Raw genomic sequence first — 24,868 nt, forward strand, 5'->3', positions numbered from 1 at the left:
ATCTGGGCTCAGATCACATGCCAGTTTTTGAAGTTCGCATAGTCAATAGGCTTTGGAGGACCGTGCTACCGGAGTTGCAAAACATGGACTACATGATAACATTAGGTAAACACTTTACAGTGATCTGTTTAGCCAAAATTGAGTAACATAGTTATTTAAAACAAGATTTGAACTAAGAAAGGAAGTCTATAATAAAATTAAACCATGAAAGATGAATTGAGCTGCTTTACTATAGACCTGTCAGTGGGTTGTTTTAACATCGAAATTATTTTTCATCAAGCCATGTAAGAGAACAGTCATTGTTTAGAGTTGGAGGGATTGGTGCAAATAATGGGAGAGTCATTTACTTTTTTTACAGGAAGAAGGGGGTGGGGAGCACACAAGTTTATGAAGGCATAAATTGATTCTTTGTTGTACAAAAATACTCTGAAAAAATGATAGAAAGATGAAATTTAAACAGAAATAATGACCATTTATTAAGAACTCATTGCAGCCTGTAAGGCTAAATTACACGTCCACTCGATCTCGGAATCAAAAATTAAATTTGCTTCGTATTTACTACTTACTACTACTACTACTACTACTACTACTACTACTACTACTACTACTACTACTACTACTACTACTACTACTACTACTACTACTACTACTACTACTACTACTTACTACTACTTACTACTACTACTACTACTACTACTACTACTACTACTACTACTACTACTACTACTACTACTACTACTACTACTACTAAAATTCAGTTTAAATGAATCATAAATTTATATTATGTATAGCTGCCTGCTTGAGCCTTACTGCAAAGTCTTTATAATACTTAAGCTTGTCATATAGCAAGTTCTCGAGTTTTCCTGCGTAGCTTGGAGTTTGGTATGTTTGCTACATGTTCAAGAGCCACATGTAGTGAAGGAGAGCACTTGATGTTGTCGAGGTTGCACCCGAGATAGTCCGTAGTCCTTGACTTAGGACTCGTTTCTTGTTGGTTAACTGGTTGTCTTAAAATGAATGCAGCGTAAACTATAGTTCGCTCAGCACTTTTGCACGCACTAGTTGCACCAGACTACTGAATTTGACCTTTTGACCTGCAGTTAATCCAATGAGCCCCCGAGAGAAGATTTTGTTTTCCTTATGTTACTGCTTATGAGCTTGGTCATGCTCAGTCTTGTCTTGTGGATATTATAGACCTCTCCAAGGTATATGGCCTGCATCTCTTGCCTCATCGATTGGTCCTCATAGGTCAGTGTGAACAGTTCTCGTTTGACATGAAACAGTAACACCAGCATGCAACAACATTTAGCTGGTTGGATACGAGTTTGCTCGTTGTACGAGTCAAGTTCTAGCCCGAGTCAAGTTCAAGCCACGAGTCAAGTTCGAATCAGATTCCATTTCTTCGTTTTTCTTTTTCCTTTTGCTTCGTTTTTGCCTTTATCAAAGGTGGTGATTGTGATTCTTGCTTTCATAATGACGTGCAAACTGATGTTCGAAGCATTAAACATGAACGAAATATTATTGTCAAGGCGATCGCGAGAATTCATTGTTAAGTAGCAAATTAACTGCAGTCCGCATTCATTCTCGCCATCTATAATTTCCCTGAAAGGGTTTGCCCAATGTTGTTGGTGACTAAAGCTTCAGTCACTATGCCTTGTGAAACACATGTGTTGGTAAAAATTAAAAATTCCCGTGGCCGTCTACATTTGCCCGCGAAGGGTAAAAATGCTATTCTCTGTTATATTGGGTTTTCTGTGGACGCAACAAAATGGCGCTTGAGTCAGGTAGGTAAAACTTCATCACCGCCCGTTTTCTCAGTCGTGGAGATGGGATCTGTACTTCAGATGTATGCAGCTACAGGTCTTAATCGTCCTGAGAAATAAATGGACACTAACGGATGTGGTATACCTTTCTACAGTAGCAGCGAGTCACACCGGTAATGGCTCTAACGATCAATAACGAAAAATGTTGCAAACCTGAAAGTTATTTTTTTTTCGTTTACCACTAGCACATCATCATATAAAAGAGAACAACAACATGAAGTCATAAGAAGAAGGGAAGAAAAAAAAAGAAAAATAAAAGTTGGACCCTGACTCGAACTTGGCTAGTGACTCGAACTTAACTCGGGCTCGAGCTTGACTCGTGCTACGAGTAAACTCGTTGGATACTCATGCGATTGTCTTGTATCCATACCTGTAACGTATCACTTATGGATGTAGGTCGTTCTCAGGACTAGCGTGAAAAATCGAATTTTTGTGCAAATGCTATCGTCAGGCAAATTTCGTTAAAATGGATAATATTATCCTCGTTATTTTTTTTTTATTTTATTAACCATAATTACTTAAAATAAAAACAAAAGTTTGTTTTTTAATTTTGTATAATATTCACTTAACATTGACATAATCCTTCTGGCCTCGTACCTCCTCGTACCTCCAAAATGAAATCCGAAGATGGAGAGTTTCCCTCCGAAGTAAATGATTTTTTTCCTTTTTTTCTAGTTCAATGTCCCATTTTCTTACCAGGGATAACGAATTAGTAGGAATTTCATGGGTTCACCTAAGACTTTAATCTACACTACAGTTTTAATTCTCTGCATGGTCCATCATCCGTAACCTTAGTGCTAGCGGCACAACATTCATGTTTAAAGTGCCCATATCGGAATTGTTTTTATTTTCTTATCTGAATCTAAACATCACCCTTAGAACTTCAGTGAAAAAATTTTTCGATTTGCATAAAACGCGAATTTTTTATGAGTTTTATAAGACGTTCAAATTTGCCGCCATTTTGGCCCACGCATTAGTCTCCTCTCGGTCTAGCAAGAGCTGTGACGTAGATTCAGGAACACGTGACTTCAGCCTTTCTCTGGATCTCACTGGAAACAAGTCGCGGTATTTCTGCAAGTTTCTCGAAAATGCCGGAAAGATGTGTTGCAGCGAGATGTGGAAACATCAAAGACGAAGCGAATGGAATAAGCATGCACAGGATTCCTTTCTTTGGCACCACATGCCCGCAAAGACTGAGGAGGCGAAAGAAATGGATCCATTTTATGCTGGAGGGGAGGAAGATGTGGACACGCGCCTGGAAAGACCTCGTCCTTGTGCTCGATGCACTTCAATGACGAGGATTTCACGAGGCTGATGAATTCAGGTTTAAACTTAAAACGTGAACTGAAGTAGGATGACATCGGCGTTTGTGTTTATCCTTCAAAACATGCTAAGCGAAAGGAAGGCGAAGACCAAGAGCCACCTTCGAAGAGGAGCAGGGAAAAGCGAATGGTAAGCCGCTTTCGATACTGAATATTCACACCCGCTTGTGACATTCTAAGCGTTGTGACCTTCTGAGGTTTATAGTTTGACCTCACTGTTTACTCAGTCGCAAGTTTTTTAAAATATGGCGTAATTATTTTGGTATATATTCTCATAGATCGTGAGATCCGCGAAGTTTTGTTTAGACCAAGCTCTCAAAAAATACTAGCACAAATGCTACCACTGATGTAAATAGATCGATGCGAATACAGTCGCCCTCGGCGAACACAGAAAACATTGTAAACCACGATGTAGATAAGGTAGATAAACTGCAGCAAGAATTCCACGAGTTCAAACAAATATTGTACACACGTGTTGCAGAATTCTGCAAACAATAAAAATGTTGAAAAGTGTAACAGCGTTATCTCTTAAAACCTAACCACCACAACGGGGGTTCAAAATAGAACAAGGGCACAAAACAAATAACAAGCGCAAAGAGCGCAGAAAAAAAAAATGGCTGAAAAACGAATTGAGACACAAAGAGAAAAGCACGAGAAAATATGATTCATAAAGAATTTTTCAAACCAACAACTCAGCGACAGCCTGTTAGCGTTTAATATTTCTAAAGGGCTCAAATTTGTCCCGACACCGGTGACAGACGCGAATATATATTTACATCAGACGCCAACTCTTGTTGGACTTCGAACATTTCGCAAGACGTATGCGCCTAAAAGATACAATGGATTTCGTAAACTTTATAGGAAAGACCAAGGTCTCTCAAGATGCTATATACATGAGATATCAATGGATGCAACAAGCTTGTATACAAATATACCACAGGAGGAGGGAATTACAACAGTATGCAAAGCATACGAGGCATTCCACAGCAATAAACCTCCTATACTGTCACACTACCTCAAAGAAATACTTGAACTTATTTTTCAGGAAAATTCATTCCAATTTGTTAGAAACTGTCATCTTCAGACCCATGGAACTGCAATGGGTACAAAAATGGCCGTTGCGTTTGCAAACATATGGCCGATATTGAAACAAAAGTGATAAGTGAAAGCAAAACAAAACCAATAGAATGGAAACTTTTCATTGATGACATTTTCTCACTGTGGGACAGTGACAAAAAGGAAATTAACCTGTTCATTGAACAAGCTAACAACTTCCATCCTACAATTAAATTTTTGGCCGAAATTTCAGAGAACGAGACAAGCTATTATTATCACAGTTCAACACGTGTCCTTCCTGTAGTTCCGCGAGAACAATGTCGCTAGTCAGCGCTTCCCAATTGCCTTCGAGTTCCTTGCAGCAGTAGCACTCGCTGATATTTGCTAGTAGATCACGGCTACGGTTACCACAAGTACACCTACATGGAAAATAATTCGTTCGAATGTATGTGACTACTTGGCCATAGTTTTGACAGATGATAATGAAGAGCGCGTACTCAAAATGCAAGGTGAGATTGAGAACTTTACCATCCACTAACACGCACTCTATTCTCCAAGCGTTTCGTTAAATCTTCCTCGAGTCGTCGCTTCTCCTCTTGTTCCGTGCGATATCTTTTTAGCCATTCTTCCTCTGCTATCGGCTCGTCCGCGTACGGTTCGAGTGTATCATCATCTTCACACGTATTACTTGTTTCGTGGACGCCATCTATCGCCTCAACTTCGACGCTTTCAACTTCGACTTCGACGACTTCGACTTCGTCCTAGCTGCTTTTTTCAGCGGTTTGCTCACTTTCCGTGTCAGATAAGTTTTCTGCCATGGGATATATTTATTTGAAGCTAATTTTTTCTTTCCTACCGGTGAATCTGACGATTTTCTTTCTGCCGCGAATGTACTTTACTGAAGGTCAAGTGAGTGCATAGACTCGAGAGTTCCTGAATGTACGTCACAGACTATGTCACGTGGCCCTATTGTGAGCCCGTCGGCATTCTCATCAGCGGGGCGGGTGGACCGCAATAAAATAGGATTTTAAAGATTCGTAAAATTCATAAAAAATTCGCGTTTCATGCAAATCGAAAATTTTTTTCGCGGAAGTTCTTCGCGTGATGTAAAGATTCAGATGAGAAAATTAAAAAAAATCCGTTATGGGCACTTTAACTGATATAGGAAGGGTTCGGCATCAAATGTTGGCAATAAATGTTTCGGAAGTGAGAGAGTCATGAGAAATTTAACATGCCGTGCTCTGTTTTGCACCAACGCTTAGACCCTCTAAATAATGACTGCTCTCCAGACAAGATTTAGGAGAAGTTCAACTACTATGTCTGATTTATCTAATTTAAAATTTTACATGAATCAATAGGTCGAAAGGTTAGAATTTTGCCAAATGTCGATTTTCAGCCAGAGAAAACAATGTTTACTCACTTTTGTCAATTGCATCTGGCAGGGGTGGTTCTAGCTATAAAGACCACTTAAATGCCCTTAGATCACGAGAAGATTCAGTAATATTCAGGCTTTCTTACTTCGTTTCCTATCATACTTCACGTGTGGTCATATTTTGTCTTTTTTACTTCAGCAGCTCCACTAATTATTCCACTAATTTCATTTTCCTGCTCCCATTTAGTTGTCATCACGATTTGTTTCCTATGGGGCATTTCTTCCCACCCCACTAATAAACTCAGACGTTTATCTGTTCAGGTTCAACCTGCCACATACGTTGTCAGGTTCGCAATACAGTTGTCATAAGCCCACATTGTGTAAATTTATGTTTTGTGCCCTTCGCTTATTTGCTGTTCCACCACGTTTGAGAGTTGTCTTGACAATCATCGATTGTGATCCTTTCACGCTCACACTGTCTTATCTGTAAGTAAATGAATAAATCCAAGATAAAACAATTTGAAGTAGCTGTTTTGGAAAACTGTGAATGTTTTAATACAGTAACTACTTGCACTTTAATCAAGTGATGGTTTTTGTTTAAATGGCAGGTAACCGCCCAAATGTTGTGTACAATCCTTCGTGTGTGGGACTGTTCAGTTTTACTGATTTTATAGCATCAGCTGTATGTTACAACAATCCACTGAGGACTGGTAGATATATTGGTATCAGGACCACACAGAGACAGATCCTTCAGCTATGCGAGGTGGAAATTTACTCGCGAGGTATTTAAACATAAATTACCGTATTTATTCGATTAACCGACCTGGGGCCCGTTTCTCGAACGTCCCGGTAACTTACCGGGCCCGATAAGTGATTTTGGTGACAAATGTTTCTTAACAGAAATCAATTTTCGTTAGCTTTGAATTCTAAATTTTAAAATCCTTTAACTCTATGAAAACATCGACCAAGTACCATATCTGTAATCACTGTGCAATCGGCGAAAAAACATTTTTAGAAATATACTTATATTTCGAGAAAAGGGCTCCTGGCGCGTATTTCACATTGGGCCCATGATCGAGGTGGGCGGTCATTCAAGGTGGGCGCTTATTATTTTCCCAACATTTACAGAAAGCGAAGACATTTTTAGAGAATAACAAAACAAGGGAAACAAGTTTATTTCGATTCAACGAGACAAAACAAAGTGCAAAAGCTAACACTGATTACCAAGCCATAAACAATATAAAAGTTTATTGACTACCAAAACTAAAACCAACATTGGAAAACGATTGACACTCCTCTTACTTCACGCTGGGCTAGTACAGGAATGTTTTTTTGTTGAGATTGGTGGGGTAGGGCACTTGTTAACTTTTGAGCTTTGAGGGTGGGCGCTTATTCGAGGTGCGCGGTTAATCGAATAAATACGATAAGTCGACAACGATACGATGAAATGGTTTTCAACAGTCAATTTTTCCCATCTTCCACTTTCACTTAGACGGTGAAAACGAAACAATCTATATGTGAGAAGGACGATGACAATTGTTCCAAAAAATTGCATCTTAGCTTTCCCCAAGCAATCGAAAATGTTGGAGTCTTAGGTTTTTCGAATAAATACCAACCAAAGCAGTCCTATGCATGCATCGTTATTGATAACTAAATACGTTCAGATTATCGCTTTTTCATTCAAGAGAATTTGGCGTTTGGCAAGTCAACGAATCAGTCAAGTTTTAATGAGTATGGCAGATCGTCAAGTAAGAAAGCGGTAGATGGAATCAGCTCCACAATCTACAGTCTGGGCTCTTGTTCCCACACGGATCATAATGAACCTACACCTTGGTGGAGAGTGGACTTGGGACGAGTAGAGCCTGTGACTGAGGTGTACATTGTGAACAGAGGAGACGAATGCTGTGGATATCGATTGAGTGCATTTCAGATCAGAGTGGGTAGGTTGCACTTGCAGCACAGTTTTCCACCTTTTTAAATGCTTAACAGAATAGCGCCCTGTAGAAATGGTAAATATTTTCAGAGTGTTATTGAAATGAAACTTTGCACTCGGCACCACGTGATATCGGCGAATTCTGTATATGGCATTCCATTTCTCATTTCCTATGACTGTCAACAAAAAGCGAACTGGGGCCAAAGGTTCTGAGGGCGAGAACGATGGCGTTTCGTGACTAAAAATTGACACTTGGGCAGATAACACAGTTAGCCTGAGTTTGCGAAGAAGCTCGACGTTGACGTATTTAGTGAGTCAACTTTCAAAGCTCTTTTTACACTCGATATGCTCAAGAACGTGCAAACTAATTACATATCTAAAGTAAATATACTTCCACAAAAAAAAAAAAAAAAACATGGGGATGTGAAAAAATTAAATTAAAGTCGTACCTTACCTTACAGGCTCAATATCACGCAGTGGAGGTGTGACTAATCCTAGGTGTGGCATTAGCCCTAGTTACAGTGTCCCTCAAGGAAAAGGAGCATCCTTCTTCTGTCGCCCGAGTTTGTACGGAAAATATGTGACCATTAACAGTCTCCTGGATTCTCCTCTAACCCTCTGTGAGGTTGAAGTGTATTCGACACGGAGAGGTATGATAATAGAAACGCGCTGTTTCCTTCGCCGGAAGCAGGGCAAGAGACGGCTTACAATGTGAAAGTAGCAGTTCAACTTGACGAAAGCGACAGGCACTAATTCTACCATATAGAAAGGCAAGATAGGCTTGCGGAATAATGAAGCGGTATTTTATCGAGCGAGTCGTCGGCTGCAGAGAGCGCTCACAGCTTATTAATCTGTTTCAGGAATGCCAAGAGGAAAATAACAGCACTCCGCTCTTTTCATTCGTTCTTTGATTTCTGATTGGTAAATAAGGTCGTCCTTCGGCAGGCTGTATTTCTAGGCCATGAGAAAAAGTAAGGTTTTCACACGGGTAGTTAACCCACGTACCTTGCTAATCTCAGTTGAGATAGAATGTTTTCCTCTTGGGTCAACTGCCGAGTGCTGTTGGGTCTTTGTCACATTTTTATACTTTGTAGTGAGGTCATTGGATACCTTGCTAGTGTTCGTTTTCATATATATTACATCAATCAGATGACCTTTTGCTCTAGTTTGCTCAGTATTTCTCGACTTTGACCTCTTTAATAACCTGATCTAAAATACTAAACACTAACAACAACACCAACAACAAAAAAGAATAAGATGCATGTTTACTGGTTATTGATAAATTTGATCGGAATTATGTCATCAAATCATGCTCGCCTGATTTTGACTGGTGGCAGAATTGACAGAATTGGATAAATTGAAATCGTCGGGCGGAAATCACTCGGAGGGGTTCTTTATGGCAGGCGTTCTCTCTCCCCTCTCCCCACTCTCAAGTCCCCTTTTTTCTTTCACTCTTTCTTTTCCCCACCCCCTCCCCACTATGCAGGCTACTGGTATAATAAGACTACTTTTAATTTTCAGCCTTTTCCACGAAATGAACCATATAGGGTTATGCCAAAAACAACGAATGCTGATGCGGTTATTGACGTTATCAAAGGTGTCAGTATCTAGGTTGCCCACGTAAAATTTGAGATTTGATAAGGCCAGGGCCTTGCCCTCCATCCATTACCGAAGTTAGAAGCTTCTTTCTCAGAATACTAATTGTCCCAGTCCTCCACCTTTTTGGTCGTCTCCATCTTGACACTTTTCCATTCCGTAGTCTCCAATATCTTTGAAATACATTTAAGTTATTACGTAAATTGTTTCAGCTTGCCAAATTCAGGCACTCGGTGTGGCAAGCCATTACGAGTTTCCAAGCGACAGCTTTTCAGCCTCGTCGTCGAGATTTGGCTATGGACCCGATATGGCTCGGCTTAATGGGAATAGCGCGTGGTTTCCCAGCACTGATAGTAGTATGGATGACTATTTACAAATCAACCTCTACTACGAGTTCATCATTTGTGCTGTAGCTACTCAAGGGAATCCGAGAAATAGTCATTGGACAACAAAATACAAGTTGATTTTATCACTGAACAACCAAAACTGGATCACCTACAAAGAGAATGGAACGCATAAGGTTTGTAATAAACTCATGAACCTCCCCCCTTCCAACAATCACAAACACACATTAACAACAAGTGGCAAGTGGTGGTAACGTGACCAAGTGGTTAGGGCGTCGTTCTTGTACTCCGGAGTTAAAGTCCTCGTTTGTTTCACGGTAGCCAAGTTTTCAGATCTAAAAACACGCTATGTAAATAGCCAACCCGTCTGTCTCCCGACAGTCAGGATTTTTAACAAATGTTAAGTTCAGTTTGTACTATTTCGATGTTCGCAGAGCGAGTAAATACAAACGAATGACCGCATGTAGCAAGGTCACATGCACATTATCCCAAACCTTAGATAGGGGACTAAATTCATTGCAATGTGGTAACCCCAGCCCTAGCCTGTCACACTTGTCACGCACTTGAGGCGATTACCTAATACAAGATATTCCTAAAATAGATGACAATCTATCCATACCGAAAAAAACCGTGAGAAAAACATAAAAATTCTATTTGCCTGCAAATATTTTCTTTCTTTCAGTGATTTATACGGTGTCCCCAGTTGGCACCGTAGTGTTCAATACTTCGGTACTTTCATCGAAAATAAAAAGGCAAAACAATGGAACAACAAATGCATACCTTTATTTAAACGGCATTATCATTTCATTTGACAGCTATTGCTGTATTCTACTTTTGAAACTTGTTGTAGGATTTTTATTCCTCTCGAAGAGTTGACTCGATCGTTGCTCGAGAAAAGTTTTATTCCGTGCTAAGGTCAGGTTAGAGTTACGAGTCAACTTCGATCAAGATGAAATATAAACATGGAAAGTTTTAAAAACCGTTTTGCTCAAGAGTATACAGATAAAATGAAATTTACTGCTTCTTCTAATAATTAAGCAAGGAACTGGCCTGGTTGAAATTGTATTTGCTCCTCGTGAACGCATTGCGATGGTGAGTGCCGAGTGATCATGATCATTGAGTGAGTAACAGTAACAGTTGACAGTAAAAAAGTGAGCTGTTCATCTAGTTACTTTAAAGGGTTCAAGGTTAACTCTTATCACAAATTAAATGAAACAAACGGAATGCAACATAGGTCTATATAATGATCTAAACACTGTAAAACATCTTGATCAGAGATTTGAAGATCTCTGCTTGCGCGCTCGATCGATCGCTCGCTTACTCTTTCCATAAATTTCTGTTACTTGAGACTCTCTTGAACGGTATGCTTTGTGAGCGTAGTTGTTTTTAAGATCGATAAGTAATGGCAGTTTATGTGTGAGACAATGGCGAACGGTATATTGGATTCAAATGTTTCCGTAGAAAAGGGTCGAATTAAGGTTAGCTGGTGAAGGGAAACAATCATTGGCGTGTGGTTAGTTCATGTTTTTGGTATATGAAGAATTTTTAAAAAACGTGAACTGATTCGATTGAAATTGTGAGGCTGTTGTTCACCAAAGTGATCGAATATCGAAGCCGAGCTTCAAGAAGCCTCAAACGTAAGACGTGGAGCAAGGAGAACCAGATAAGACTTGTTGCACTTGCAATCCCTTGTAAAATCAAGTAAAAGAAATGGTGATGACTATGATTGCCCTTGCCAGAAGGCTAGTTTAACATGTGCATGTGTTGGCAAGTGCAAATGCGGAACTTCGCGTAAACCATGTGGGAATCAGTTAAAAAAAAAAACCACGATTTTCTCTGCAGTAGAAACTTAGGTTGCAATTGTCTCGTATTTGTTATAACATACATATTTTACCAGTATTTATGGATTTTGAGTTTATTGACATTATCGCTAATGAAACTCAAATGATCACAAATACTATAATACCTTGTCTTCTCGAGTTCGGTAAACTAGCCTATCGCTAGGCTTGAACTATCCAAGAAAAGTGTTTTAGTTCCAGTACTTGTCTTGAACAGATTTAAAGTCTCTTTAAGAGCCTCTCTTCCATCGAGGTTCTTCGTAGCAACCACGGCGAAAATTTGTGTCAAGTATCGGTATTGAGTTTGTTTTCAAAACTTAATTACCAAATCCGTAATAAACGTACTACAACGTGCAAGTTATAATAGATAGTCAAACTCTTTATAAAAAACAATAACAGCAAAAAACAACAAGTCCAAATGGATGGATGCCTTGGATTTTCAGGGACTAAACAACGACACAACCAACAACACATTAACACTGAAGGAGCTTTCGTTGTCTACAAAACATCGGACGGCGCGCGCAATGCATGCCTCCAGACAGATAGTCCCTATTTTATTCGCACCGCAAGTTGCGTTTTGGTAACAACCACCAACCTCTGTTGCAGATCTTTAATGGAAATAACGGCAGAAGCGAAATTGTAAAGCATAATCTTGTGGAGATCGCAAGAGCACGTTTTGTCCGGTTCCAGCCAATTGAATTTCGATCTGGAAAAGCTCTCAGAGTGGAACTGTATGGAGTACTTAAATCTATAGGTAAGGTAACTCACTCTTAAAAGTAAACTATAAATTAATTACTTCCTGGGAATTTTCTGTTTTCTATGCTTTCTGTTCTTAGTTAAAGAATTTATACATACAACTAATCAAAAATTACAAAAAAGCCTCTGTGTGATAAAATACCTCAAGACCAGTAAATGGGAATATTCATTGGCTTCCACAGAGTGGCTCTTTCTCCCACTGTTTCCAGGTTGTATTGGAATTTGGAAATCTTGCTTTTTTGTGGAGGGAGGAAAACCGGAGTACCCGGAGAAAAACCCTACGAGCAGAGACAAGAAACAACAATAGCGACAAACTCAACTCACATATGGGGTCAACACCGGAAATAAGAACACGGGCCAAATTGGTGGGAGGCGACTGCTCTCACCACTGCGCCATCCTTGATCCCCAAAGGAGCTTTCTGAGCTGGCGTATGTTTTCAAAAATCACCAAATCATATTCTCGAAAATATCCTAAGCAATGACATGTTCCTTCTACAGATACACCATACCTCAATTTTTCAACCGGCTATTGGGTAGTCTTCTCCGATGTCCATCGGTGTGAAATTTACAACAGTTATTGATTTTGGAATAAGAAGTTGTCAGGATTGATATTTTGGCAAAATCTATATTTCCATGACGACGATAAACAAAAACTCTCGAAATTGTTAAAAAAAAGCCACCAACAAAATTTTAAAATATAGTATATAAAAAATGAAATGGACAATACTAAAATGATACTGTAATTATGTTCGATTTTAAATAAATCTCTAAAACATTTTAGTTTTTATGTGTTAATTAACAATTATTCCACGAGCGCGCGTTGGATATGAGAGGATAGATAGCCAACGAGGCGCGTAGCGCAGCGAAGCGAAGTCCTTGGGATCGTTCACATTAAGCTTTCTTCCAAATTTTGGAAAATTCATGCCTGTTCTTAAGAAATCACCCCTTTTTAATGATGTCAGCAAGTGAACTTGATTTTCACGAACATCTTAAAATTTAACGATGACGGAGGACGCAAAAAAACAACCGAAATGTTTACCAAATAGAAATGTTTACGTTAAAAACTCGCTACGGGCATCAATTTTAGTAAAACTTAAGGATAAAATTGTTCACATCATCAATCATGCGTGATGAAGATCTTGATAAAATCTAACGAGCCGTTCTGGAGAGTTTTGGAAAAAGGATCAAATTTTGAAAGTTGCAAGAAACTTCTTAGGCAAGGAAAAAAAAATCGTTCTCAAGGACGCAATAGAGAAGAACAGAAAGACTTTCCTGGCGTCAAACAGTAAATATCAGTAGGGCACAGTTTGGCAAAATCTTCAAGTTACCTCTTGATAACGTTTTTTAGACTCTCGTTTGTCTATCATTCAAAAACTGTGGTTTGAAACGCTTCTGCGATTTATTTAAGACATACACTGACTCTGGTGGTATCTTTGTTGTTGTTGTTGTTGTTTTCTTTGTTGCTTTAATCTGTGGGTCAGTGCCATAATATTGCATTTTTTATTCCAGTTCCTCCTGAGGCTCCTACCAAGTTTACAGTGATCGCACAATCGTCAACCAGTGTCGAAACGTCTTGGGAGCTACTAAAACTGCACTCCAGAAAAGGAATCATCGATGGATTTAAACTAATTTACAGAAAGGAAGACTCTAATGACTCTGCAATCATTCTTACTATAAACAGTGCTGCAGTTTACACGACCAATGTCACCGGCCTTGAGAAGTATACAAAATATGAATTTCGAGTATTGGCATTCTCTTTGGGTGGTGATGGGCCGACGAGTTCTGTACAGGTTGAAAGGACGATGGAAGATGGTAAAGGACTGACAAGCAGTGTGAATTAAACTCAGTTGACTTGTATATTGGTATTGATCCCATGGCTTGAGAAATCAGCGCATGAAGCCAATTAAGGATCTGGAATGCCATTCTATACATCACCATTTCGTGTAGTATACAGCTGACCCTTTACTTGCTAATTTACCAGATTTAGTTATAAAGATATAATTGGTGCACTAAACTTGATACAGTGTGTTGTGATCTGAGGTTTGGTCGATACAAATTGGATCTTCCTCTAGAGTCTTAAGAAGTCATGTCCAATCCTAGGACAAGGCAAGAAAGTGCTCCAAAACGTTTTCATGATCTTTAGACTATCTGTAGAAATGCTGGTAACGTTTCTGAAAATTACTAGAAATATTTAGGAATAACCGCAACTTTTTGGGAAAATGATGGGAACCGGGAAAAAATTTACGAAGTTTTCAAATACATCAAATGATATCCTCGTGCAGTGTTTCATTAATATTCAATGGGAATATTGAATGTGATTACACCTTCGCCTGAAGACTCATGTGTAGATCACTCTTGGGGTTTTTCAATTGCGTTTATCTAAAGCAAGGCATTACAAAAGAAAAAAACAGCGTCACTCATCAATTAAGATATAAATTTTGTTGCGATATTTTGGCTTAATTGAGTTCTTTTAATGTCAGCTCCTACAGAAGCTCCTGGCGGCTTTGCAGTGACTGCAAGCACCTCTACCAGTATCTCAGCCTCTTGGCAGCTACCACTCGAGGAATTCAGACATGGTATCATCACAGGATTTAAATTGTTCTTCAAAAGAAAAGGTTCCGATGACTCGACAACAATTCTGCTGATTGAGAGCGCTTCAATTCTTACAAAAACGGTTAATGGATTGGATGCGTTCACAGAATATGAATTTCAGGTGTTGGCCTTTACTTCTGTTGGTGATGGACCCAAGAGTTCTGTTAAAGTTGCGAAAACAAGGGAAGATGGTAAGAGAAATTTTTTAATCATTTTTGTAAGTCGGTAAATGTCCCAACGGAGGAGACAGTCGAACGGTTCCAATGTCTTATGGTGCAGTTAAATTCAAGCTAAATAGGGCCTGACTATGTCTCTTTATATCTGCAATACCGTGACCGTTAATTCGTTCGGAGGGTCTACCATCTCATTTTCGTCCACCCGAGACACAGTTAATTACAAATGCCAATACACTTATCATTGAAAGGAGGAGATAGCCTTTCGTGAGGTGAAAATCACGAGGCTGTCGAATGCTCCTGGGTAGATCAATGCCCGACGCCCGGGATTTGGGCAATGCAGAGGCCTCACTTATGCCTAGGAGGGATGAACACTACTGGAACTGACTGACGCATTACAAATTCTTAAGACGACCAGCTCCCAGTTTGCTTTCTCTTTGTTTGCTTCCGACGATTCCTTCATCCTTCCAGGCATATCAGTACGAAATTACAAGTACGAAATCCCAGTTGGCTTGGAAGCTCAATTAGTAGCCGGAGCACTGCAGCGGCATTGCTGAGGTCATGGGCTTCAGGCTTTCTTCTCGCAATTCCTCAAGTTGCTTAAAATACGGAACTGCCAAGGTCTTTCTTTCTTTTTCTTTTCTTTTTTTTTTTTTAACTTCAACATTATCAATGAACACTCGTTCAATGGATACGATGTTGGCATTTGGCTCAATAAAATTTGAAGGAATATTGAAAGAAAATAAAGCGCTTAAAACCGGCCTTTATACGTAGTTAACCATCGAGAATATAGAATTAAGAACTTAAGAGTGGCAATCCAGAAATTTCGCCTGGAGGTGTGCAAAATGAAAAAAATCGAAAATTCCCAAACTTTGACAGGACATAGGTCTAGATGAAGTATTACTAGAAAAAATACTTTGAGTTCGATTAGATTTTTATTTTAGGCGAACGGCGACAAAGTCAGTTTGGCCGCTCCTACATCGGTTTTCACGGCGTCCACACCATACTTTACTTGAAAGTCGCCTAAAAATAAACACAACAGTGAATCCGATCATTGAACATCTTCATCAAAAGAATGCATATTTAGGAACAGTCTGAAGTGTTATTTGTTCAATGTCATCCCGAACTAAACATTTTTTGGATTTTTAATTTTTTTCCACATTTCGGTAATTTTGGCGGAGCAAACACATGGCAACATTGGAAGGGTAAAATCGCTCCTTGGTACATGGCGTGGTTTCACATCAAGTACATCGAGCGAAAGAGCAAGGTTTCATCTTCAAATAACTGCAATAAAATTTTTGGGCTACGTTAGATATAAAATTTTAGAGCGCCAAACAAAAGTGACCCAACGGTCAAATTGCGCAGTTCCTTGTCACGCATTTAGAACCGTAAATGAATAATATGCTCGGTAAAAGAAATAAGAGTCAATTTTCGCCAAAAATCACTACTTTTACGAAGATAGTAACATTTCCCTTAATTACTGCTTAGGCTGTTTGAAATTTCAACTTTAAGCGGTTACTTCGAAAGATTAAATTCAAATTCTACTTGTTGCGAACGTCTAAGAACCGATATAGTTATAAATTACCTGGTCTTGAAACAAACCGTAAAACAGGATATCAGCCATATTTACACTTCTATTGGAAAACTACTATTTGCAGATCTGTACATACAAAACTGTGAGCGCTTCATATGTATCTACTTTTTCCCTCACAAGTTGCAGACGGCCACCCGCCGACGCGTTCGAGGCAAAGGGAAGATTGCGTGACAAGTACCCAGCCACGCAGCCACGCGTCCAAATTACGGTTTCTCTAGAAGTTTGTGGAGCTTGTTTGGAATCTTCAAATAATACTTTAATGTTTGTTTGTTTGATCATTTTTACGAGACCTTTTTAAACGTTTCTCTTCAGTTCCCAGGTATTTATATTTTACACATATATTTATTTCTCCCACCAGGAAAAAATTACCTTTATGTTGTCTACTGTGATTTAGAAGTGATAGAAAACCATTGTCCTTTCCGGCTTACATGTATAAACCGTTCGCAACCTGTAAAAAGTTCACACAAACTAAGAAGTTAAAATGAGAAATAATGTTCAAAATTAGCATTATCGTCGCAACAGTAATGATTTTTGGCGAAACGTTGGCCCACTCAGTGTTGATTTGACGCTTTTGAATGCGTGACAAGGAAATGCGTAATGCGTGGTTCAATTCTACCTGTTACCATCCCCCCCCGGGCACACCCCCGGGCATTTGTGTACTTGACGTCCTATTCCCCACCCCCGGGCGCACAGAAAGAGACAATTCCCCACCCCCGGGACTCATGACATGGACTAAAAATAAACTGCTTCGTTTTGATGATTTATTTCTTTATTTAAACAAAACCAGGAATCTGAAAAATCCTAAACTTTTAGAACAATTAACTCCCTTCCGAAGTAAAGCGAATATTATAAAACTCGACACACACACTAATACACCAGGAGGGCGTTTCAACCAAACTGCCTCGAAAATTGAAATGTATCTCTACAAAACAACTCTTAAATTCCTAGAAACAATATGGAATAACGTCTTTTGTATTTTCAGTGCAAATGAATTGCTTTTCTACAAGAAGATCAAAATGTTTAACTCAGTATATTTACAACATTAAAACTACACCTGAAACAAGCTGAAGCGGGTGAATTCCATTAAAACAAAACCATTATTAATTTTTCTTCTGGAGGAAATCTTTTCCTCTTTTATCTTTTGAACTTAATTACTTTTTGTTTTCTTTCATCAGGTCTACGTCAGCTCTCTGACTGCAAATTACGAAATGTGAAAAACGAAAGACGTGGCCTTTTCCGCGTGGTTCCAGTAGCCGCCATTGTGTCACCCCATAAGTCCTTGCGCGAGTAGTTATTTCGATTTGCCCCGTCCCCCTACCCCCGGGCAAGACCGCTTGAGAAAATTTCCGACCCCCGGGCCAGACGGGCTGGGTTTTCCCGGGGGTGTGCCCGGGGGGGGGGGGGGGGATGGTAACAGGTAGAATTGAACCACGCATAATTTGACCGTTGGGTCACTTTTGTTCGGCGCTCTAAAATTACCCAGCCAATGTTGCCATGCTTTTGCTCCGCAAAAATCGGCGAAATATGGAAAAAAAAATTTAAAAATCCCAAAAAAATATTTAGTTCGCGATAGAATTGAACAAATAACACTTCAGACTGTTCCTAAATATGCATTCTTTTGATTAAGATGTTTAATGATCGGATTCACTGTTGTGTTTATTTTTAGGCGACTTTCAAGTAACGTATGGCGTGGACGCCGTGAAAACCGATACCTGGGAGCGACCAAAAAAAACTTTGTTGCCGTTCACCTAAAATAAAAATCTAATCGAACTCAAAGTATTTTTTCTAGCAATACTTCATCTAGACCTATGTCCTGGCAAAGTTTGGGAATTTTCGATTTTTTTCATTTTGCACACCTCCAGGCGAAATTTCTGGATTGCCTCTCTTAAAGCAGTTTCGCTTTTTTTTTGTTATTTATTTATTTATTTATTTATTTATTTATACAGGAAATCTGGTTTAGCATAGCTAGTTTAAACAGAGTCCTGGTTAAATAGGAAATAAACAAATAACAGAAAATCAATACAAAATAGCACACTAATAAAATACATAGATACGCACTATTATTTTTTTCTGAAGTATCTCCGCGGGCCGGAATCTCAAATCCTCGAATCTGATTGGCTTATCGCGCGCTCTTAACCGGTCCAGCTTTTTACGATACGGACCACGGTCCGGATTTTTATCCGCTCTATTCGCGGCAAATTGAAATAGTTGCGAAAGTTTACAAACAAAGGCCATCGTTACACGTAAACAACTTCCCGTGGAAATACCTTGGAAAACGTTCCTCCTAACGAGCTCAACATTCTGCTGTGTAGATTTTTCATGGACGTCCGTAAAAAAGATGGCGGAGTGTACGAGCCAGGTACACTTGCATCGCTCCAGAGAAGTATTCAGCGCTAGCTCGTTTGTATCTAAAGTTCGCCAGCCATCGTCCTGAAGAAATGAAGAGACCCGAGGCGCCTTTCTTCCTGTATTCCTGACAATAAACCACAAAAGAAAGCCTGCAGATCCGGTGTGATACAATCGAGCTCCTCTCGGAAAAAACAAGATCGGAGAATTTTTGACGAAGGCTGCGAAGAATGCAGGACTGCCTGAAAATGTAGCCAACCATTCTGTGCGAAAAACCTGCATTTCAAGGCTGATGGATGCAGAAATTCCTGTTTATTATGTAGCTCAGCGGATTGGTTATAAGAATTCAAAAAGCTTAGATTCCTACAAAACTGCTTCCGACGACCACCAGCGCAAGATGTCCTTGCTACTGAACAGCGAAACGAAATCTCCCATCTCTTCAAACGATGCACCGCTTAATCAAGCAGTCAAAGCCTTGCAGCACCCATTAAAGCCGAGAGAAGACAAGCAAGCTTCTTCAGGCGAGGATCCCTTCACTGTTTTTTTTTTTGCTGGTTCGAACATCAGTAAAATTGAAGACTGCACGTTCAATTTCTCTTTCAATACAGCGCCTTGCAGCAGTGGTGAAAGCTCGGCTCGGTCAAAGCCGCGAAAACGCCACATTATCATCTCAGATGACTCAGACTCAGATTAACTTGAACTTGCTTTTGGAAAGTTAGTTTTCACAAATCCAGGGACGTTTTAAACATGTATCGAACCGTTAAGAAAAGTAAACTTCGCCATGTTTGAGTCTTCATTCATGATTTTTATCATTCGATCGATATTTTTAGACCTTTTGGATATGCGTGTCATCATTTGCAGCGCGTCAACATTCATCCACTTTTGACGTTTGACAGATGATTGTCATTTCAATGACTCTTAAATGGCTTTTTCTTTTTTTCCATGATGACTTGCGAGTGAAAATAAAATTAAACTTCCTACAAACATGCCACTTAAATTGATGCCCTATTTACATTTGTTTCATAGGATTTTGTTACCACTTTCCTCCTCCAGCCTTTAACTAACACTCTTACAAACGTCCCGGCGAAAAAAAAGCAAACAAACAGAAAAAATAAATAAGTTATTTACCGGTCTAGGTCGGTCCGTATGGGAAAAAACTGTGCCCTTGGTCTTGAGTATGTTTCGGCCTCGGGCCGTACTCAAGACCTCGGGCACAGTTTTTTCCCATACGGACCTCCCGCCCGGTAAATAACATATATTTATTAATGGGATTCCGTACAGAAGCGCTTGAAGTGGCGTTTCGCCAGGGATTTGAACATACTCAAGTCAGTTGCTGATCTAATATTACGCGGCAAAGAATTGTAGACACGCGCACCATTAATCCTGAAGCTTCCCTGGTACATGGTTGTTTTAGCTTGGGGCAGTCGTAACTGGTCACGATGCCTGGTGTAATAGGCGTGGATTTAGTAAGCATGCTTAAATTCCGTCAGCAGCTATGCAGGCGCCATTCCGTGGATACATTTATAAACGCGGACACAGTTTCAGTAACAATGATCAATTATTTCTTTAGATACCACAGGTTTATCCCTAGCGAGTGTTCTGAAGCTTGTCTTCTCCATTGGTGGTTCATGTTTGGTTGCCCTTTTGCTGGTCATTGGTGTAAAGTATTTTAAGAAAAGAAAGCAACATCATACAAAGAGGTAGGCTTGTTTACGATATGAATTGTGCCTCATCGTTATATATGAAATCCGCTAACTTGTTGGAAATAAAGCTCACAACATAACTGGTTCTTCTTTCTTGTTTCTTTGTAAATGAGAAGATGGTAATGCGGAAGGTTTTAACGTTATATTTCATCCTTGTTATGACGAGACAATCTTCGGGTTTCCCTCGATTCGCGTAATCAGTACACTTGACCATATTTTTCAAAACAATGTAGGATAAATCTAAGAACCATAGCCCGGATAAATCTGTTTTTTTCTATTTCTCTTGCAAACCTACCAAATACTCGTTTCAGATTTTTAGAAGAATTTCATCATTAAAGGTAATTTTTAATCTTGATTTTTTTTAGGAGCGCCAAGGACATACAACTACTCGATGGCTACCAAATCCCTCCAATTAGGACAGAATTTGTTGAAGAATTGGGTCAAGGAGCATTTGGGAAAGTCCACAAGGCGAAGCTAAGGGACGGCTTGGACTACTTTAAAAACGAGGAAGCCCAGCTTAATAGGTCTTGGAAGCAGAAGATTGTTGCTGTGAAAGAATTGCATGGTGAGTATAGATTGTTTAACAGTCCCTAGCCAGGTGGATTATGGACCGTTTAAACAAACGTTTCCAAAGCCATCTAAAAGGCATGAAGTAAATGACAGAAACAATGACAATTTTTTTTCAAGTAGGCTTCATTTTGTTACGAACTTCACATAAGGCAAGAGTACAAATAAAGATTGTTGTTATCGTTGTTTTGTTGACAAATTGATCACGTAGAAGTATGCGAAACAGAATCTGGGCATTGTATCTCAGAAGGTCAGCCAACTTAGATGATATGCTCATCTCGTTTTTGATTATTTACTTACGTGAACTCAGGCAAACGCAATGTATTGAAGTGACGTTGTTTCAATAACAACTATTGATCTTAGGACTGGGTAATATGCGAAATGTGGAGTTGCGAGTTACCAAACCTATAAAATGGAAATTTCTTGTCAAGATAACGTTATATAAAAGTTAGGGATCGCAAAGACGTAAAACCGGACATTTCAGTAAAAAAAAAAAAAAACGCATTTACTCCTTTCAGGGTACTTTTGTCTTTCATCGAGTTTAGTTTTAAGATCTGCCAAGTTGCACCCAGAGGGTTAACTTAAAGATAGGCTTTACCCCTTAGTCAGAACGCTAGTGTAGATTTTATAAAACACAAAACGTACGCGAAAAGATCGCTGGCCAGTTAGTTTCTTTTTGATAGTTAATCCACGCATAGTAAGTTTGAGAAAATAATTTGTATCTCAAGGAAAGAATAATTACTGGCACCAGTTCTGCTACACGCACAGAAAATTGCACCTTTGCACGGTAGCATAAAATAACACAAATTATTAAATTCTCAGCCTCGGATATTGCATTTCTAGCGTTTTGATTGGTTCACTAAATCTCGGTTATCAGCTCATATACCGTAGTTTGACCTTATATGAAAAACGAAAGCCCCAGGTGTCGCTAAGCTAAATTTTTTTTTCGGCTGGAAGCAAAAGTTTCTTCGGAAAAATGTAGAAAAAAAAAAAGGAAAAGAAAGAAATACCAAACAATGCCATCTCAATATAACAACAATGAAAGCCACGAAGTTCGGTATGACACTATTTAATGGTACGTACCTCTGAAGTTTCCTTTAAAATCTTCAAAATTGCAACATTTTACGATTTTCTAGATCACATAACAACAACAACAACAACAACAACCGGTTACCTTCAAAAATTTTAGGATGGCTTGCAAATTCTGGCAGTAAGAGGTTAAAGCCAATCGAAGTAATTTCTCAGGAAGAGCTTCATGCCTGTCTTTATGTTTTTATGAATTTACGAGGACTTCAGATGGTTCATCTATGAAATCCGTACGAGCGGCGGCCATAATGTTCGTTTCCGTCGCTCGACACCACTCAGCAAAACATTTGCACTAATGTGCACAGCTCTTACGCTTCTCAAATAAGCTTGAACTTTAAAAACTTGCAGTGAATGCTTGTCTCAGTGAGGTTGTACCTCGTACACTTGGACTTGCCTGAAGTGTTTTAAATCGTCCGCGAGGAATTCAATTCAGCATGAAAAAAGCCGTCCTTGCCCTGATCTCTTCCTTCGCTCGGCATCACGCAGCAGAACATTTGCTTAAATGTGCACAACTATTACGCTTCTCGATGAGCTGGAACTTCAAAAGCACTTTCAATGCTAGGCTCAGAAAGGTTATAATTCGTACATTGAAACGTTTCTTGAATTTTAGATGTCCGACTGTGTCCAATTTTCGTCGCTTTCGATTTTTCATTCAACTCCGTTTGCAAAGCGCTTCGCGTGTCATGTGATCATTAGGTTTCGCGCACTTTGGTCGGAGGTTGCCTCAACATCCGGTCGTTTAAATTTGAAAGAAATTTAAAAATAAAAATTCAGTAAACTTGAACAGCAATGTCCAAACGCGGAGAATTTAATAAAGCAATTTTTCCATTCGCGCTTATTGGATATGAGATTAGTTATAACCAACTCGGCGCTTCGCGCCCAGTTGGCTATTTACCATCTCATATCCAACGCGCGCTCATGGAATAATCGTTAAATAAAATAAAACATTGCTTACCATTACACTCGGGATTATCCACCATGGTGTACCGCCAGGACAGAAAAGGAAACATTAGCGTGCATGTAAGCGGGTTTTATCATTGCAATATCACAACATCAAGTTGATCAGAGTTTCTAGGATTTCCCACGCATTCCTTAAACCGCAAGTAGCAACAGTGTTGGGTACACTCATATATAAAAGTGACAGAATGCTTGTCTAAAGTTTAGAAGAGAACCCCTAAGAGCGGTATACTTTTTTGGTTGTGGGTTCTTACTTAATTTTACCCTTAAAAGGTATCAAAAGAAAACTAATCGGGTTTCACTTCTTTTACCCAAAAAGGTAACCCTCTGGGTACAACTAAGCATATATAAAACTATACTCCATAAAAGATAAGAGTGCCCACACGGAGGAGGGGGGGTTATTGCTGTTTTTCTGAAATGTTCGTTTTTACTTCTTTGCAATCCCTAACATACATATATAATTGAGTAGGATTAGTTGCAGCTCTAACTTGCAAATCGCAACTCGCAACTCGCAACTCGCAACTCCACAACTCGCATTCCTCGCACACTCATTGCTTTCATAAGGCTCCTTGTTTACAAACTAATTGCCTTTTGATCCCTTTTATGATCTCTCGCGATGACGTCATTGGCATTATATAAAGAACTTAATGATATGCATCTGCGTCAGTTAAGTTATCAAGGCACGAGAATAAAAGTCGCCCCCCCCCCTCCCTCCCTCATGTTGCCTCTTTGGCACTTCGTGCTTCTCTCTGTCGTTCAATCGTCAGGGAGGACTTTTCCCTACCTTAATGCTAATGAGGCAGCAAGAAGGGTAATGAACTTTTTTTTTTTTTTCTGTGCTTAAGAAAACGCCAACGAAGAACAGGAAAAGGAATTTATGAACGAGATAGAGCTGATGAAGGAAGTGGGAAGACATCAGAATGTGTTGAGTTTTCTCGGCTGTTGGACCACAACCAAACCACTTCGTCTCATTATTGAGTACATTCCTCATGGAGACTTGCTTCACTGGCTCAGGGGCAAGAGAAGTCAGGTATTTCTGTTTCCTTCTTACCAACAAGAGGTGAAACGTTTACTCATTTGACATAAATTATAGGTCATAATAATGAGTACGAATTAGAAAAGCTAATAGTGCAGAGATGAAACGAGACAAGAGGCTTGAGAACGTCTGTGATACTTTGCTTACATGTGAAAAGGTTGGTTTTGCTTAAAATCTTTGCTCAGGTTGGGATATTTCTCATGAGTCGAGAGATGTCTGGGAGAGTTTTTTGGATCTTAGTACATTCTCAAGACAATAAGTCATCCTATATACTTTCAATCAGAACTCAGTGTGGTTGTTTCCAAAGTTCACGTTTCATTATTATTTTCGACGTTGACATTTTTTGTCGTTGATCGTATTTATAAAATTAAATAAATAAATCAACTTGTATAAGGGACGACATTTTCTTGTCGACTGGCGATTAATATTTCAGACTTTCTAGTTACATGTTTTACAGATAAGCGGTTCTACTCTGGGAATCGCCCGTAATGGCGATGATGAGGAGTTTTATGCAGGAACAAGGGCACAGAAAACAACTGCTGATCAGGTACATGCGTGCACGATTATGGTCCACACTCCAGGAATAGCGCCCCAGCGACAGAGGGGAAGGAGATAGGGAGGGGGGGAAGGGGAGGTTGGTTTGAGGTTCTGCAAACCCAGACTTTTTACAAAACCAAAATACATTATTTTCCAATTTACGTTTCTGTTTGCGGGCTTTCAGAACAAAATGGTTAAAATCTGTACCATTTTTGGACCAAAACGCCTCCTTAACCT

General features: G+C 39.4%; 1 protein-coding gene across 1 annotated transcript in view; it reads left to right on the forward strand.

Moving 5' to 3' along the window:
• LOC146477687 (uncharacterized) overlaps nt 1–24,868 on the forward strand; it is a 36,626-nt gene that overhangs the window by 7,302 nt on the left and 4,456 nt on the right. Inside the window, exons 3-14 of the mRNA XM_085113129.1 lie at nt 1–105; nt 6,182–6,355; nt 7,259–7,513; nt 7,968–8,156; nt 9,315–9,622; nt 11,891–12,038; nt 13,550–13,852; nt 14,521–14,823; nt 20,316–20,445; nt 20,814–21,013; nt 23,904–24,088; nt 24,552–24,641. The exon at nt 1–105 is cut by the window's left edge and continues 165 nt beyond it. Of these exons, the coding sequence (XP_084969255.1) occupies nt 1–105; nt 6,182–6,355; nt 7,259–7,513; nt 7,968–8,156; nt 9,315–9,622; nt 11,891–12,038; nt 13,550–13,852; nt 14,521–14,823; nt 20,316–20,445; nt 20,814–21,013; nt 23,904–24,088; nt 24,552–24,641 (2,390 nt within the window). The remainder of the gene's footprint in view (nt 106–6,181; nt 6,356–7,258; nt 7,514–7,967; nt 8,157–9,314; nt 9,623–11,890; nt 12,039–13,549; nt 13,853–14,520; nt 14,824–20,315; nt 20,446–20,813; nt 21,014–23,903; nt 24,089–24,551; nt 24,642–24,868) is intronic.

Source organism: Pavona decussata, unplaced genomic scaffold (assembly GCF_977016875.1).
Source record: "Pavona decussata unplaced genomic scaffold, jaPavDecu1.1 SCAFFOLD_69, whole genome shotgun sequence".
Taxonomy (NCBI): domain Eukaryota; kingdom Metazoa; phylum Cnidaria; class Anthozoa; order Scleractinia; family Agariciidae; genus Pavona; species Pavona decussata.